The sequence below is a fragment of the Capsicum annuum genome, chromosome 4 (genome assembly GCF_002878395.1).
Source record: "Capsicum annuum cultivar UCD-10X-F1 chromosome 4, UCD10Xv1.1, whole genome shotgun sequence".
Lineage (NCBI taxonomy): Eukaryota > Viridiplantae > Streptophyta > Magnoliopsida > Solanales > Solanaceae > Capsicum > Capsicum annuum.
The window spans coordinates 74,573,579-74,587,404 of NC_061114.1; the positions used below are offsets into that span (position 1 = coordinate 74,573,579).

Below are 13,826 nucleotides of genomic sequence, written 5' to 3' on the forward strand. Positions count from 1 at the left end.
AGCTTTGCATATTTACTGTTGTTTTGCCATTCTCAAAAAGTAAATCAGTTAATAATTTGGCTGCAGAGCCATCTAAGGTTTCAATCAACTGCCTTGACAATGGTCAAGTGGAGCAGGGTGCTTTATCTGCTCAGAATATTGCGACAGTTGCTGGAATGAGAAGCACTATTTCTTCGGTTTCTTTCAATCACTTACCAGATGTCCTGTGAGCATTCCATGTTTTATATCTTTTGGCTGTGACTTATGGCTATTTTTGGGCTAGAAATTTGCTCACGAATGAACTTTACCAGAATTTACATTTTCTTCATGCAGTAAACGGGAAGCTTTCCATAGATCTTACATTCACCCTTTTATTCAGAATAGGTTAAGGCAAATGGAGACTAGGGTCCCTTTGGATGGTAATGCTCGTGATTTTATGGTAAAGCTTGAGAATGTAACTTGTATATTAAAATATTCACGTTATTTGTTATGCTCACAGATTTGAGACAAGGTGAGGTTTCTCAGATGGAAGCATCTTCTAGTTCAGGAATCTGCTGCAGTGAACATTCACAACATTCAACTTCTGGTGACCTCAAAATTAATGGTGCATGCCCTGAGCAGTTGGTAAAGGCGAGTGCTATGGGCCTGCTGGAACTTTCACCAACAGATGAAGTGGAAGGGGAGCTTGTTTATTACCAGAACAGAATGCTTTGTAATGCTGCTGCAAGGAAACGTTTTAGTGGTCTCTTCTATAATCCCCATCTCCTAATCTCGTGCATTTAGCATTATTGCCACCTTCTGTTGTCTGAAGACCACAAACAATCACATGCACCTATTCTTGTGCTTTTATGTGCTCCAGAACTCTTGGATACTGTTGTTGAATTAACTGATGCTCATGTAACTTTCTCTGCAGATGAGTTAATAGTTAAGGTTGTGAATAGTCTCCAACAGGAGACTGATGCTGCTAGACAACGAGAATGGGATGCTGTGTGTGTTAGCCAATATCTTTATGAGCTTAAGGAAGCCAAAAAGCAAGGAAGGAAAGAAAAACGACATAAGGAGGCTCAGACTGTACTTGCTGCTGCAACTGCGGCAGCTGCCGCATCGTCTAGGATTTCATCATTGAGGAAAGACAATATAGAAGAATCCATGCACCAGGAGGTTGTAAGTTCAGTCATGTTAGGACTTAGGATTCACCGAAGCAGTATTAACAACTACTTCAAAATGTTAGTCTAGTTTTCATCATACTGAGTGTATTTGTTTTTTTCCTTTCTGTGCTGGATGTTTTGAAGATGAATGCTACCAATGAAAGACTTAGGCTTTCTTCGCAACAGCATCCTCGGGTCAAGGAAACGCTTTCAAGGCCAACCAGTGTGCGGATATTACCAGAAACTTACTCTGATCTTGTCCAGCTAAGTTCAGATATTTCTAAAGACCATGCCAGAACTTGTGATGTGTGCAGACGGCCCGAGACCATTCTAAATCCTATCCTAGTTTGTGCCAGCTGCAAGGTAGGACGCACTACTCCTATAGTTTGTCCTTTTTAAATCTTTTTCTAAGTTCAAATTGTCCTTGTTCTAGGTTGCTGTTCACTTGGATTGCTATCGAAGTGTAAGAAACTCAACAGGTCCTTGGTACTGTGAACTATGCGAGGAGTTATTGTCATCTGGGGTCTCTGGAGCTCAAGGTTCTTATCTTTGGGAGGAGAAACCTTGTTTTGTCGCTGAATGTGGGTTATGTGGCGGTACTGCTGGTGCTTTTAGAAAGTCAGATGATGGTCAATGGGTTCACTCCTTCTGTGCTGAAGTAAATGACAATCCTTATGTTATTCATCATTCCCCACTAGCTTTATTCACTTTGTTGATTTATAATTGCTTTATTTTCTGTTTGTTCTGTAGTGGGCCTTTGAATCAACATTCAAAAGAGGACAAGTACAACCAATTGAGGGACTGGTATGTGCTTTTACCTGATTTAAGAATGTCTTTGCTCATTTCGGTTGTGTTTAGGTCTCGCATAGTCTCTGTAGTAGTTCTGTATAACTTATTGTGATTATGACAGGCAACCATCTCTAAGGGTAACGATGTCTGCCTTGTTTGCCAGCGGAGAAAAGGTGTATGCACTAAGGTAGAAGACGTGGAAGGATTTTTTCCTTTTGAAGTCGTTTTAAAGCTTAGTCTACTAATTCAGATTCAATTTTTTTATTTGCAGTGTAGTTCTGGTCACTGTCAGAACACATTCCATCCCTCTTGCGCTAAAAGTGCTGGCTTGTTTTTAAGCATGAGAACTAATGGTGGCAAGCTGCAGCACAAAGCTTATTGTGATAAACATAGTTTGGAACAGAGACTCAAGGTTGGTCTTCTCTTTATTCATGCAATGGTTGCAAGTTTCTTTAATAACTATTACTTGTATCATATACTCATTTTGTATCGAATGTGATCAGTCCGAGACTCAGAGACATGGGGTGGAAGAATTGAAGAGTCTGAAGCAAGTCAGGGTAAGTGAATGATATTCACGTGACTATTTATCATGTTTCAATTTGCAGCAGTTGTCTTGCTGTCCAGTTATTTTTTCTTTCGTTTTTCCTATATTATTTTTTCTGCCTCCCTATTCAGTTTTTCATCTCCATGGCTAATTGATTCTGCTAAAACTAGATAGTCTATTTGATATAAAGCTTTACTTAAAATTTATGGTTTAGATGGGTCATAGATATCTGCTGCAATGAGAGTTTAAATAGGAGAATTGAGACTTAACAGCTCCAGGTCTGGAAGGTCTAGATAGGAAGGTCTGGAAGACGCGAATTACGGCAGAAGAGTAGGGCCAGATTGGGTCGCTAGTGTAGGGAATTACTTGGTGGGGGTTTTTTATTTTTTATTCCCGTTATGATTCCGTATTCAGTGTTCCATGCTTATTACGAATCTGTGTGCTTTCCTCTGCTTTCCTCTGTTTTATATTCCTTATGGGGGCCGTATTTATGTTATGTCATCTGCTTCTGTGCTTTACTATGTGTTTGTGTGATATCTTGTGCCTTGAGCCGGGGGTCTTTCGGAAACAGCCTTTCTACTTCATCAGAGGTAGAGGTATGGACTGCGTACATCTTACCCCCCCCAGACCCCACCAAGTGGGAATACACTGGGTTTGTTGTTGTTGTTGTTGTTGAGACTTAACAGCTCCAGGTCAACATAATTTTCCTATGTTTACTTGGGAATTGGATACTCTTAAGATGGTGGCAAACAGACCATCTGATTGATCTTGAAGTTGGGACTGTTTGGGTTAATAGAAATGATCCCCAATCTCGACTTTTTGAACAGCAGTCCTATTTAGTTATTTGCTTGCTGTATTTTCATTATAACTGTTACTAGGCTTTTTTTGCTACTACATTTGGTTTCTTTTAAGCATTACCAATAACCTGTTAGTATGAAAGTATCAAAAGAAGAGTTCTGTTGACGATTTTGAAGCCTGTTTAATATACAGTCACATGAGCGAAAAAAGCTAGTGGAAATCAAAATTATTACTTTCAAAGTAGAAAATATTTAGAAGTTCTGCTTGGCCAAAGAATATGAAACATACAGGCAATTAGGCTCTCTTCATGCCAAAGAAGAAAATGTGTACGTCCCTTTTCTTTAAGTTTGTGAGCCGTTCAGTTACTGTTGAAAAACGTTCCGAGACTGATCACACACCAGAGGTGGTCTCTTCCGCAGCATCTTAGTGACAAGAATATGTCCAGCATAATCCTGTGCCTAAAAGGAAAACAGGATAAGTTACTATAATACCTAGGTTATAGAGCTTTTTTTAGCTGTCTGAAAATCCTAGCATCTGGTCTGCAAGATGTGGTGCGAGAACTTGACCTGACAAACAAACTGACATTTTTTTTTTCTCTCTTGTTATGGGAGTTGGGAGGAATACCCTATTCCTTGTGTATGGCCTAGCTTCCTATGGTGCTAAAAAGAAGCTTGTGAAATTTAAGACATAGTGAGGACTAAACCAAGTTGTTAATCTAGAGAATAAGATATTTTATATGAAGTTACCAGATGACTCTATTTTATTCAGTCCCTACTAATCTTGCCAGTACAGTTGATGATGTTCATAAACCCAATACCCAGCAAAAAACAGCGGAGGAATTACTTTTGAACTGTCTTATTTGTTTTGTGACCATGTGCTCCTTTTACGCCGGGGTGGTTCTGTGAACTAGTTACCTTTGTGTGATGTATGGTTAGCTCAGGTGGCACAGTATGATTTACTGAAAAACTATTTGAACCTGAATCAGGTTGCAATTTTCCAATTGGTATATAAGTTATTGAATTGGGTCCTTGAAATTTTGACCATAGTCTCTTTTGTGCTTTTGCTGAAACTGGGTGGTTCAACTAAAATCCTCTTCGAGACCTGGAAGTTGAATCACCTCTTCATCTACTTCCTGCTCTTGGGCTTCTTTCAGAAAGATGGTAGAAGTCAAAGGAACATGAGTACTTAGAGCTTTCCTGTCCCCCACCCCCCAGGACTTCTTTTAATAAGATTATATTCAGGGTTGGACGATGCTGTGGGGATTTTATGCCTTTGCTTTGTAATTTCTTTGTGGCTTTTCCCAGTCAGGGAAGCTCCTTTTCATTATATGCTGCAGTTATGAGCTACTGTTTGCAATATGAAATTGAAGCTTTCTGTTTATGTCTAATTGCCAGCATGAGCATACGTGCTCATTCTAGAATTGCGAAGATCCTAATCCTGTCAAATCCTCTTGTGCAGGTTGAATTGGAGCGATTACGGCTATTATGTGAAAGAATTGTCAAGCGAGAGAAGCTGAAGGTAGCCGTTGTTTTCTTTTCCATGTTTGTTGCAAATTATATGGCATTATAGCCGTGGAAACTATTCCTTCATTCTTTTCTGTTCAATATCACTGTTAGCTGTTGCATTGTCAACCTCATCAACTTTGTTACATTGCTGGTACAAGTTATTTACTTGTTCCGTTTATTGGATATATTTAGTTGTTTCCATGCTAAGGAAAAAGATTCTATTTCAGAAAAGATAAGTATTATAGATATTGCACTAAGTGTGCATAAGTATATACAAAAGGTAATCCAGCCCTTATATATCACCGTGTGGATTCTGACATTAAGACGGTAGTAAGAAGCAGCAATAAATCTGATTCTCAAATTCAAATAGACGGTATAACTGTCTCAACATACCCATTGTAATCCCATCATGTGGGATATGGGGATGGCAGAGTGTACACAAACCTTACGACTACCTTCCGAGTTAGCGAGGGTGTTTTTGGTAGACCCTCGCTTCAAGGAAACAGTCCAAAGCAGTACATAAATTACGGAAATGATGTAGCCATGACAAAATACTATAGACAACCTGAAAAATCATCCTAAACAATAATCACTACAAGATAATATGATAATTGAAGTACAAAACAGAACTGGTAGTCTGCGTCCTCCTCAACCTCCTATTTAAGGTTATGTCCTCGGTAAAACTGGGGTTGCGTCATGTCCTGTCGTGTCACCTCTTCCCAATACTCTTCAGCCTCACATCTCCATACTGGGGCATATGTACATCTCCTCTGCACATGCCCGAACCATCTCAGCCTCATTTCCCACATCTTCTCCTCTATTGAGACCAATCCTATCTTGTCCCGAATATCTTTATCCCTAGTCCTATCTCTCCTGGTATGCCTACTCTCCTTATATGCCCATACATCCATCTCAACATCTTCATGTCCACAACTTTCATCTTCTGAACGTGGGAGTTCTTGACTAGCCTACACTACGCTTTGTACGTCATAGCCTGTCTGACCACCATTCTGAAAACTTGCCTTTAAGTTTTGGTGGCATCTTCTTATCTTATAGGACTCCGGATGCAAGCCTCCATTTCATCCACCCTGTACCAATACAATGTGCAACATCATCGCCAATCTCCCCATTTCCTTGAAAAATAGACCTGAAATACTTGAAACTTCCCCTCTTTTGAATGACCAGTGTACCAAGTCTCACTTTCACGCCAGCCTCAGACGTAATGTCATTTTTTTTGACAAAGGTAACAACCTCAGACATAATGTCATAACGTCACTGAACTTGCATTCCAAGCATAACTTATAGTCATTGACTATAAATTCATTTATTTGATTATCTTATTTACTATATGAATAAGCATAGAATCCAGTCACTAGGGTGAAGACTGGCGCTTTTTAAAATGAAGGGGAGTAAATTATGAAGACTGAAAATGATTTAAGGTGGATAATACATTATCATTATACTTTGTTATAAAGTTGAACATTTGTTTAGTCAACTTTAACAGCCGCCAGGCGCGCTACATCATAGGCACATTGAGAGCGGAGATAATTATACCCATGGATTCTGAATCACTAGCTAATTCCTCTTTATACAGAGGAGATTCATGGTAAGAAGAAACGTAGTAAGAAATGTCCATGGGTAATAGCTTCAAAGTGGATTTGCATCGTCTATTACAGGATCCATGTTTTTCCTTCCTTAAATCGTATTGGGACATTAGCAGATTAACGACTATCTGCTATTCGGTGTATGTGTTGCCTGGTAGGTAAATGGTGGTACGTATTCAATGATTGAGAAGGGGGAGGGGTCAGCTTCTTCTTTTATGCTCATAGGTTCTGGTGTTATGGCTGATGGATTGTTTTTTGATTTGCAGCGTGAAGTGATCCTTTGCTCACATGATATTCTGGCTTCAAGTAGAGACAATGCTGTTTTATCTGCACTGACTCGACACCCATACTTTCAGACTGATGTTAGTTCAGATTCAGCTACTACGACATCCATTAAAGGCTACACTGATGGCTGTAAATCTGGCAGTGAAATAATGCAAAGATCAGATGACATATCGGTAGACAGTTCTGTAGCAGGAAAACGGCTCATTAAGTTTCCTGTGTCTATGGACAATGATCAGAAGACTGATGGTAGTTCTACATCATCCAACCCTGTCACACAAAAAACTGCACGAGTGTCATTTTCTGGCAAGCAAATTCCATATAGAGCTTCTTCCTATTCTACAGATCACGGGGACAAGCAATTGATATACAGAAAGGTAGAGTTATGTTCAATCTGATTTATTAGGATGAAATACTTCACAATGGGAAATATCCATGCTTTAGTTGGATGTATTGGTTATATAATTGATATGCATATTTTTAGCTGGAATTTCAATCCTAACAAGTTTGTTGCATAAACAGCATATGGAAACTTTTGAGAAAGAGCTGGTAATGACTTCAGATCAAGCCTCAATGAAGAACCAGCGATTACCTAAAGGGTATGTGTATGTCCCAATCCGGTGCCTTCCCAAGGAGGAGGAAGCTGCTCCAGACGATTGTTCTGGAGAACCGCTGGATCCTGATGGATAGGTTAGCTCAGTAATTGTAGGATTTTGGTACCTGTATCTGGCATTTTGTTGCTGGTACACCATTTTTATCTGAACCATCGGGAAGGATGGCTTATTTAAAGACAAGTTGATGACAACAAGCGTCTTTCCAGGAGCCATCGAGATTAGGTCGAGGATGGTAGTATTGTATATTCAGAGCTTACTGTACAGTTGATCTTGGAGTGGTTTGAATGGCTCTGCCATGATTGGTGTTTATTGTGAGCTGGTTGGTGACGATAGCTCTGCTTCTTGTAATTGTATACAGTAGTTAGAAGGTATTCCCTACTAAAGCCTTGTAAAGTTATTGTAAATATTCTTACTATATTAATTGAAAGCAATTAGAGCAGAGCAATGAGTTTAATTTATCATGCCCAGATCCTGCGTTTTCTTGTAGTGGTTTCAGGTGGCAGTTTCAGCTGCAGTCGTGTAAATCTAGCACTTTTTCTTTGTTCTCATTTGGTAGATCTTGGCATTGCCACACCTTTCTGCGCAGTCTGAGCGCATAGTTGTTTGCTTGAGTTGTTGCATTGCATTCTTGGATCCTTCGTTTCGTATCCTTTTTATCCCAACAGCTATTATGAAACTACACTCTAATGTTCTTTTTTCAACAGTAATATACCTGTGTTTCATTTTCAGTTTCTCGTCAGTTGTGTCTATTAAAAGAAAGTGCGTCTCTGTTGGAGTGAATTCTATTGATTGTTTCATTGGTTACCGAGAATTTGCCGGTGAGATGTTCTGTCAACTACCGTCGTTAAATGTGGATGATGGTTGTTAAAACACTTTCGACAAGTTTGTGCTTAGCTATATTCTGCTATTGTAATATTTTGTTCTGTTTATTAATGCTACTACTAACCTTTCCATTCTTTGGGTCCTGTTTCTTTCTTCTTGGTCTAGTGGTCTGAAACAATGATTGGTACGGGTTCACAGGTAAAGATCAGTTTTACAACAGATTATCTTGTCTTCGATGGGGCTTATTACTTATTTAATGATGGTTATGCGTCTTTTGGTGCTCTTGTTTGAGTAGGAGCAGAAATTTGATCCTTACCTATTGTGAATTTTCTGAAGCAGTATTCGTGTTTCACAATTATAAGACAAGCGTGACTTTCTATGTAACAAGCGCTTGTGAAGCAATTTTTTCTTGTTGAGCCTGTTGAATTATCTTCTTGAGTAATTGTCTCATTCTATTGATTAGTCAAAAGAATGAGAGTTGTAACGTCTTATTGAGTACGGGAGGAAGGAAAGGATTGGAACCGCCAAGGAAAGGGGCTGGTTAAGCAGCAAGTCTTTGGCGGGGATAGACGGTGTTTGAGGTCCATAGGTTCTTTGGCCAAATGTTATTACGTAGAATGCAATCCTATCTTTATTCTCATTGGACGAACATTTATTTAAGCGATACGTCTCAAAAAAGTATATACTGTATAAATAGTAGGTTGGTATACCCAGCTATGTAATTATTTCTTCACCTTTTTCATTATTCATTTATCTTCTTCTTTTCGTACAAGTCAAAGGGGCATATATATAAGCTATCAAATTTTTTGCGGGAAGTTTGGCAATAAGCTTCCTTAATATGCCTACCGGCTTATGCAAGAAGCTTGGCAAGAAGCTTTCTTAACAAGCTTGCTATATAACAGGCCACATGGCCTCTGTCCATTTTGCTACACTCCTCCTTGGATGCTCATATAAAGATGTCAAATTTTTTCCAATTTTGCTTTCTATCACTCCATGGAAGTAAGACTGTCTTGTATCAGGTGAATTGTATCAGGTGAAGAGAAGGGGTGGTAGGCTTAGTAGGCTCGAACCTACAATATCACTGTTATAAGTGGTATATTTCAATCAATTAAACTATAAGTCTCTACGGATCTCTACATACAATTCACTCACTTCGTGAAGAGCTGATGGAAAGAGAAGGCCTTTGTCTTATCTGCTTTTTCCTCTTCCCAGGAATGAAGAATTTTTGGAAAAAAAAAAAGATTTTCGTTTTTCCTTTTTGTTTATAGACGTGCGGGTCGGAACTTACCCGACAAGGAATTTCTCTATCTTAGGACCGTTATAGTTACGGCCTTCTTGAGTACCAAACTAAGGATATTGATATATTGACAACATTTCGAATAACTCCTCAACCTGGAGTTCCACCTGAAGGATGAACCGGATATGGACCATTCCAATAAGATTTCATTCTTGAACAAAAATTCATTTTTTGATTTATTTCATCTATTCCATGACCGGAACAGGGGAGGATACACGTTACACTACGATTTTGTATGACTTGGATGTCTTGTATTTTCTCGAACAAAATCCAACCACACCGGAATGGATGGTACAAAGTCCTCCAGCCTTTCATACTTTTGGAGAACTTTCAGCTATCAAGGAGACGAAAAGCTATGTGAAGTAAAAGAAGAAAGGGTCGCCGATTGCTACTAAGAACCTAACAAAACTTTTTCAAATGTGGGAAACCATTTGTGTAGGTCGGGGGGCAAGAAAGATAACTTTTCATTTTTGAAATAGCTACGGAATCTCCATGAATAGGATCAAACCCTATTTCATGGTATTTACACGAGGTTCCTCTTTAAGAAAGTCCCCGAGAGGGCTTAGTTGATCCATGATTTATGTTTCATCTTTCGTTTTCTTTTCGTTTGTTTCAAAAAATCTATCGATCAATTTCAATTCTTTTTTTTTCTCTTGATTCTTTTTCGATCGAGATGTATAGATCTTGTTCATGGATTAACGAAAATGTGCAAAAGCTTTGTTTGCCTCTGCCATTTTATGAGTCTCTTCCTTTTTGCGTATGGTATCGCCACTCCCTTTGGCAGCATCCACTAATTCAGAACTTAATTTGAAAGCCATACTTAGACCCAGACATTTTCGGGATGCCACTAATAACCAACGGATGACAAGTGCTTTTCCTTGTGTGGATCCTATTTCAATGGGAACTTGATGAGTCGATCCACCTACACATCTTGCTTTTACTGTTATATCGAGAGTTACTCCACGTATTGCTTGACGTAAAAAGGATAGTAAATTTGTTTCTATCTTTTGTTGAATCTTTTTCACGGCCCGATAGATAATTTGATAAGTCAATGATTTTTTTTCATGTTTCAGAATACGGTTAACCAACATGTTAACTAATCGATTATGATAAATTGGATTGAATTTTGCTGTTTTTTCTGCAATACCTCGACGTAACATGAGCGTGAAAGGGGTTCAAGAATTAATTTTTTATAAGGGCTAAAATCACTTATTGTGGCTTTTTTTACCCTATATTGTAGGGTGGATCTCGAAAGATATGAAAGATCTTCCTCTAAGCTGTACATACGACTTTCATCGAATACGACTTTCTGCAAAATTCTATATGTATTTATGAGATCGAGTATGGAATTCTGTTTACTCACTTTAAATTGAGTATCCATTTCCCTCTCTTTTCTACTAGGATTGGGAATCTTGTATTTTACATATCCATACGATTGAGTCCTTGGATTTCCGAAATAGTGTAAAAAGAAGTACTTCTTAATCAGGAACTTGTTCAGAAATACCATAACGAAAGGAACATAGGAGTTTCTCGCTAGGTATTTGACCTTGAGTATTTTACAGTAATAGAGAATTTTTCAATACCGAGATGATAGGATCTATATGAGCAATATGACCAATGACAATCATTCACAAATTTCTCAATACTTACAATCATAATGACATGTCTTTTTATTTTTATAGTCTCTAGGTATTTGACCAAATAGGATCGTCCAGTTCCTATAGAACCTATCACTAAAATACCCCTAGAGGGCGATAAGGCTAAGCAGAGCGAAAGAGGTTTTCCATGAGATGGGAAATGAAAACTATTTTCCCCACACGAAGTTTGTGAATAAGTGATTGTCTGATAATGAGCAAGGAATATCCGTCTTTCTACTAAACTGTTACGACCCAAATGGCCATGAGTGACACCCACACTAATATTCCTATTAGAGAACCATCTAAACGGAGCCTTTACCCAATCACTTAGTCAATATTAAGATGATGATATCATAAAATCAACATAAGAATAATAATTCAAGATTAATCGTTATTAATGCGGAAGTCAAATAAAATACTTATTAAAATTCTCAAGATCCGAAAGTCATCATACAAGAACTACTAACAAAATCATGTCTAAAGAGATCTCTAAATAAAAGTAAATTAGGAATGTCTCATTGCCCGAAAGATGGACAATAATAATAAAGATGACCAGTGACAGCCTGAAGACGGAATGCTCACCCTTCGCATCAAGATTTTCTATCAACTCTAGAGATGAGGTCGTGTCTGAGCCTCTGAAAAACTTTTTGCACTCAACAAAAGAAGAGTACATGATAGTATCAGTACAAACCACTATGTACTGGTAGGCATCATAGGCCAACTCAACTTAATAAAATGTACACAACATAATTGAAAAAATAAGTAGATAGGCATCATCAAATAACAAATTCTCATTGAATCAACAATACAACAATAACAGGTCAACAGTGCTCACAAACAAGCCACATAACTATCAACAGTATCAACCATACGGTAAATATCCACAAAATCAACATAAATATGTAAACACATGCTATGGGACTTATTTTTGCCCAAATAGTCATGACCTGCAGGGAACAATCTATGTTCATGTACCGTACCGGTGTGGTACCCGACCCAACATAAATATAAACGTACCGGCGTGGTACTGATCCAACATAAATATAAATATACCGGCGTGGTACTCGATCCAATAAAAATATAAGAGTACCGGCGTGGTACTCGATCCAACATAAATATAAATATACCGGCATGGTACGCGATCTAACATAAATATAAACGTACCGGCGTGGTACCCAATCCAACATAAATATAAACAAGTATTATCAATATCATCTACACAACCTCTCAGCATACAACACAATATACCATGTTTACAAGTACACTTAAAGTCATAAGACAATTTCATCAAATCATTTTCCAATAAACATTTATACACGAATCAACAATTCAAACATCAACGATTTCAAGCATGTCCGAATACCAATCCACAAGTATCCAATTTAGGAGCATACACATAATTAAGTCGAGTCTAAACTCCAATTAAAACGTAACCTACCTCAACCGAAGAACTCGAAAGCAAGCTACTGTGTAAGGGTCTTGCTCTTCCGTAAAGCTTCCGAATATTTCAAATCTGTTCCAATATATAATTTTCATAAGAGTACGAATTTAATGACACCTGCTTAATAAATTCCTACTCTAAATTTTTAAACTTAAAACCTAAATTGAACAAAATCATAACCAATCAAAACAGGTGATCTAAGAATAACTACACTGAAAACCAGTGTTTACAGTAAGAAAGACCACAACAAATCATAAAACCGTAACTACAACTTCACAATTTCATCAAACCTATGTGAAACAAATACCAACTATATCATTATGTAATCATTACCTAATTATTTACTAGGTTAAATTATACCACTAAAAAAAATCAACTAATGTTAAGAAAATAAACATCCAATGACACTTCAACTATTCCATCCATTTATCAACTAATCTTTGTATTTGTTTATTAAATGTCCGAACACTACTCAATTAAGCCACGTAATTATTTTCTAACACTATACTAGCACGAAGAAAATTATTCACCGTGTTACTACTCAATTTTGCAGATAATATTTTGGAGAATTGGTTACCTGGAGTTTGTGCTCTCAGACGCCACAACGTTCTCGCTTTTTTTTTTCTTTCTTCTTTTTCATTTTTTTCCTTATGAGTTAAACCCTATTAACTGAAAGTCCTTTCACATAATATCTGATAGAAAAAGGGATTGTGGTTTCGACCCATTAAACCATTAATTTCACTAATTCTTTAAAAACACCCTAAACTTTTGATAAATACTCAAAATTTGTTCGGAACCCCATAGAAATAAATCAAATATGTACATTGACAAAAAAATATATTCCGAACCTATTAAAAATACTATGATACTAACCCGAGGTCGTCTCGATCAAAGATTGACCATGATTGGGTTTAGCTTTATTAAAACTTAATAATTCAACTAATGACTCAATAACTTCCGAACGCCTCCTGAATTGGTACTACTCATCCCGTGAGTCATATTCCAAGTATACAAACTACGTAGAGTGCTAAAATAGAGAATATGAGAAAATTTCACAAATGACCGGGAGGGTCATTATATCAGATACCAATTAAACAACTGTTCATCTCCGAACGACAAACACAAGTCAAGGAAAAATAATAAGTTACCTGAATCAGCAAACAGATGCGGATACTTGCTACACATGTCTGCTTCGATCTCCCAAGTGGCCTCCTCAATAGGAGGATTCTTCCACTGGACCTTCACATACACAATCTCCTTAGTCCTCAACTTACGAACAATTAAATACATAGCTGAGCCTATGCGTACCCTCACCACCCCAGACTCGGAAGGTTCAATCAGTAAACAACAACACAAGACATATTCT

At 37.8% G+C, this 13,826-nt stretch overlaps 1 protein-coding gene and 1 long non-coding RNA gene across 3 annotated transcripts in view; one reads left to right on the top strand and one right to left on the bottom strand.

The window, feature by feature from the left end:
• The window catches only part of LOC107867898, a 28,664-nt gene extending 20,962 nt beyond the window's left edge, over positions 1-7,702 (top strand). Inside the window, exons 7-19 of one of the 2 annotated variants that reach the window (XM_016714371.2) lie at positions 67-205; positions 313-398; positions 479-721; positions 893-1,143; positions 1,272-1,490; positions 1,561-1,785; positions 1,878-1,931; positions 2,038-2,103; positions 2,188-2,328; positions 2,420-2,473; positions 4,717-4,776; positions 6,634-7,026; positions 7,172-7,702. In XM_016714371.2, the coding sequence (XP_016569857.1) occupies positions 67-205; positions 313-398; positions 479-721; positions 893-1,143; positions 1,272-1,490; positions 1,561-1,785; positions 1,878-1,931; positions 2,038-2,103; positions 2,188-2,328; positions 2,420-2,473; positions 4,717-4,776; positions 6,634-7,026; positions 7,172-7,339 (2,099 nt within the window). In that variant the 3' untranslated portion in view covers positions 7,340-7,702. The remainder of the gene's footprint in view (positions 1-66; positions 206-312; positions 399-478; positions 722-892; positions 1,144-1,271; positions 1,491-1,560; positions 1,786-1,877; positions 1,932-2,037; positions 2,104-2,187; positions 2,329-2,419; positions 2,474-4,716; positions 4,777-6,633; positions 7,027-7,171) is intronic. The other variant, XM_016714373.2, reaches the window with a different exon arrangement.
• A 3,694-nt stretch (positions 7,703-11,396) lies between these two features.
• LOC107869680 lies at positions 11,397-13,164 on the bottom strand. The gene is made up of 3 exons (XR_001673899.2): positions 13,038-13,164; positions 12,458-12,532; positions 11,397-11,662 (listed from the first exon to the last, which is right to left on the bottom strand). It is a non-coding gene; the product is annotated as an uncharacterized LOC107869680 (long non-coding RNA).
• Positions 13,165-13,826: the final 662 nt, after the last annotated feature.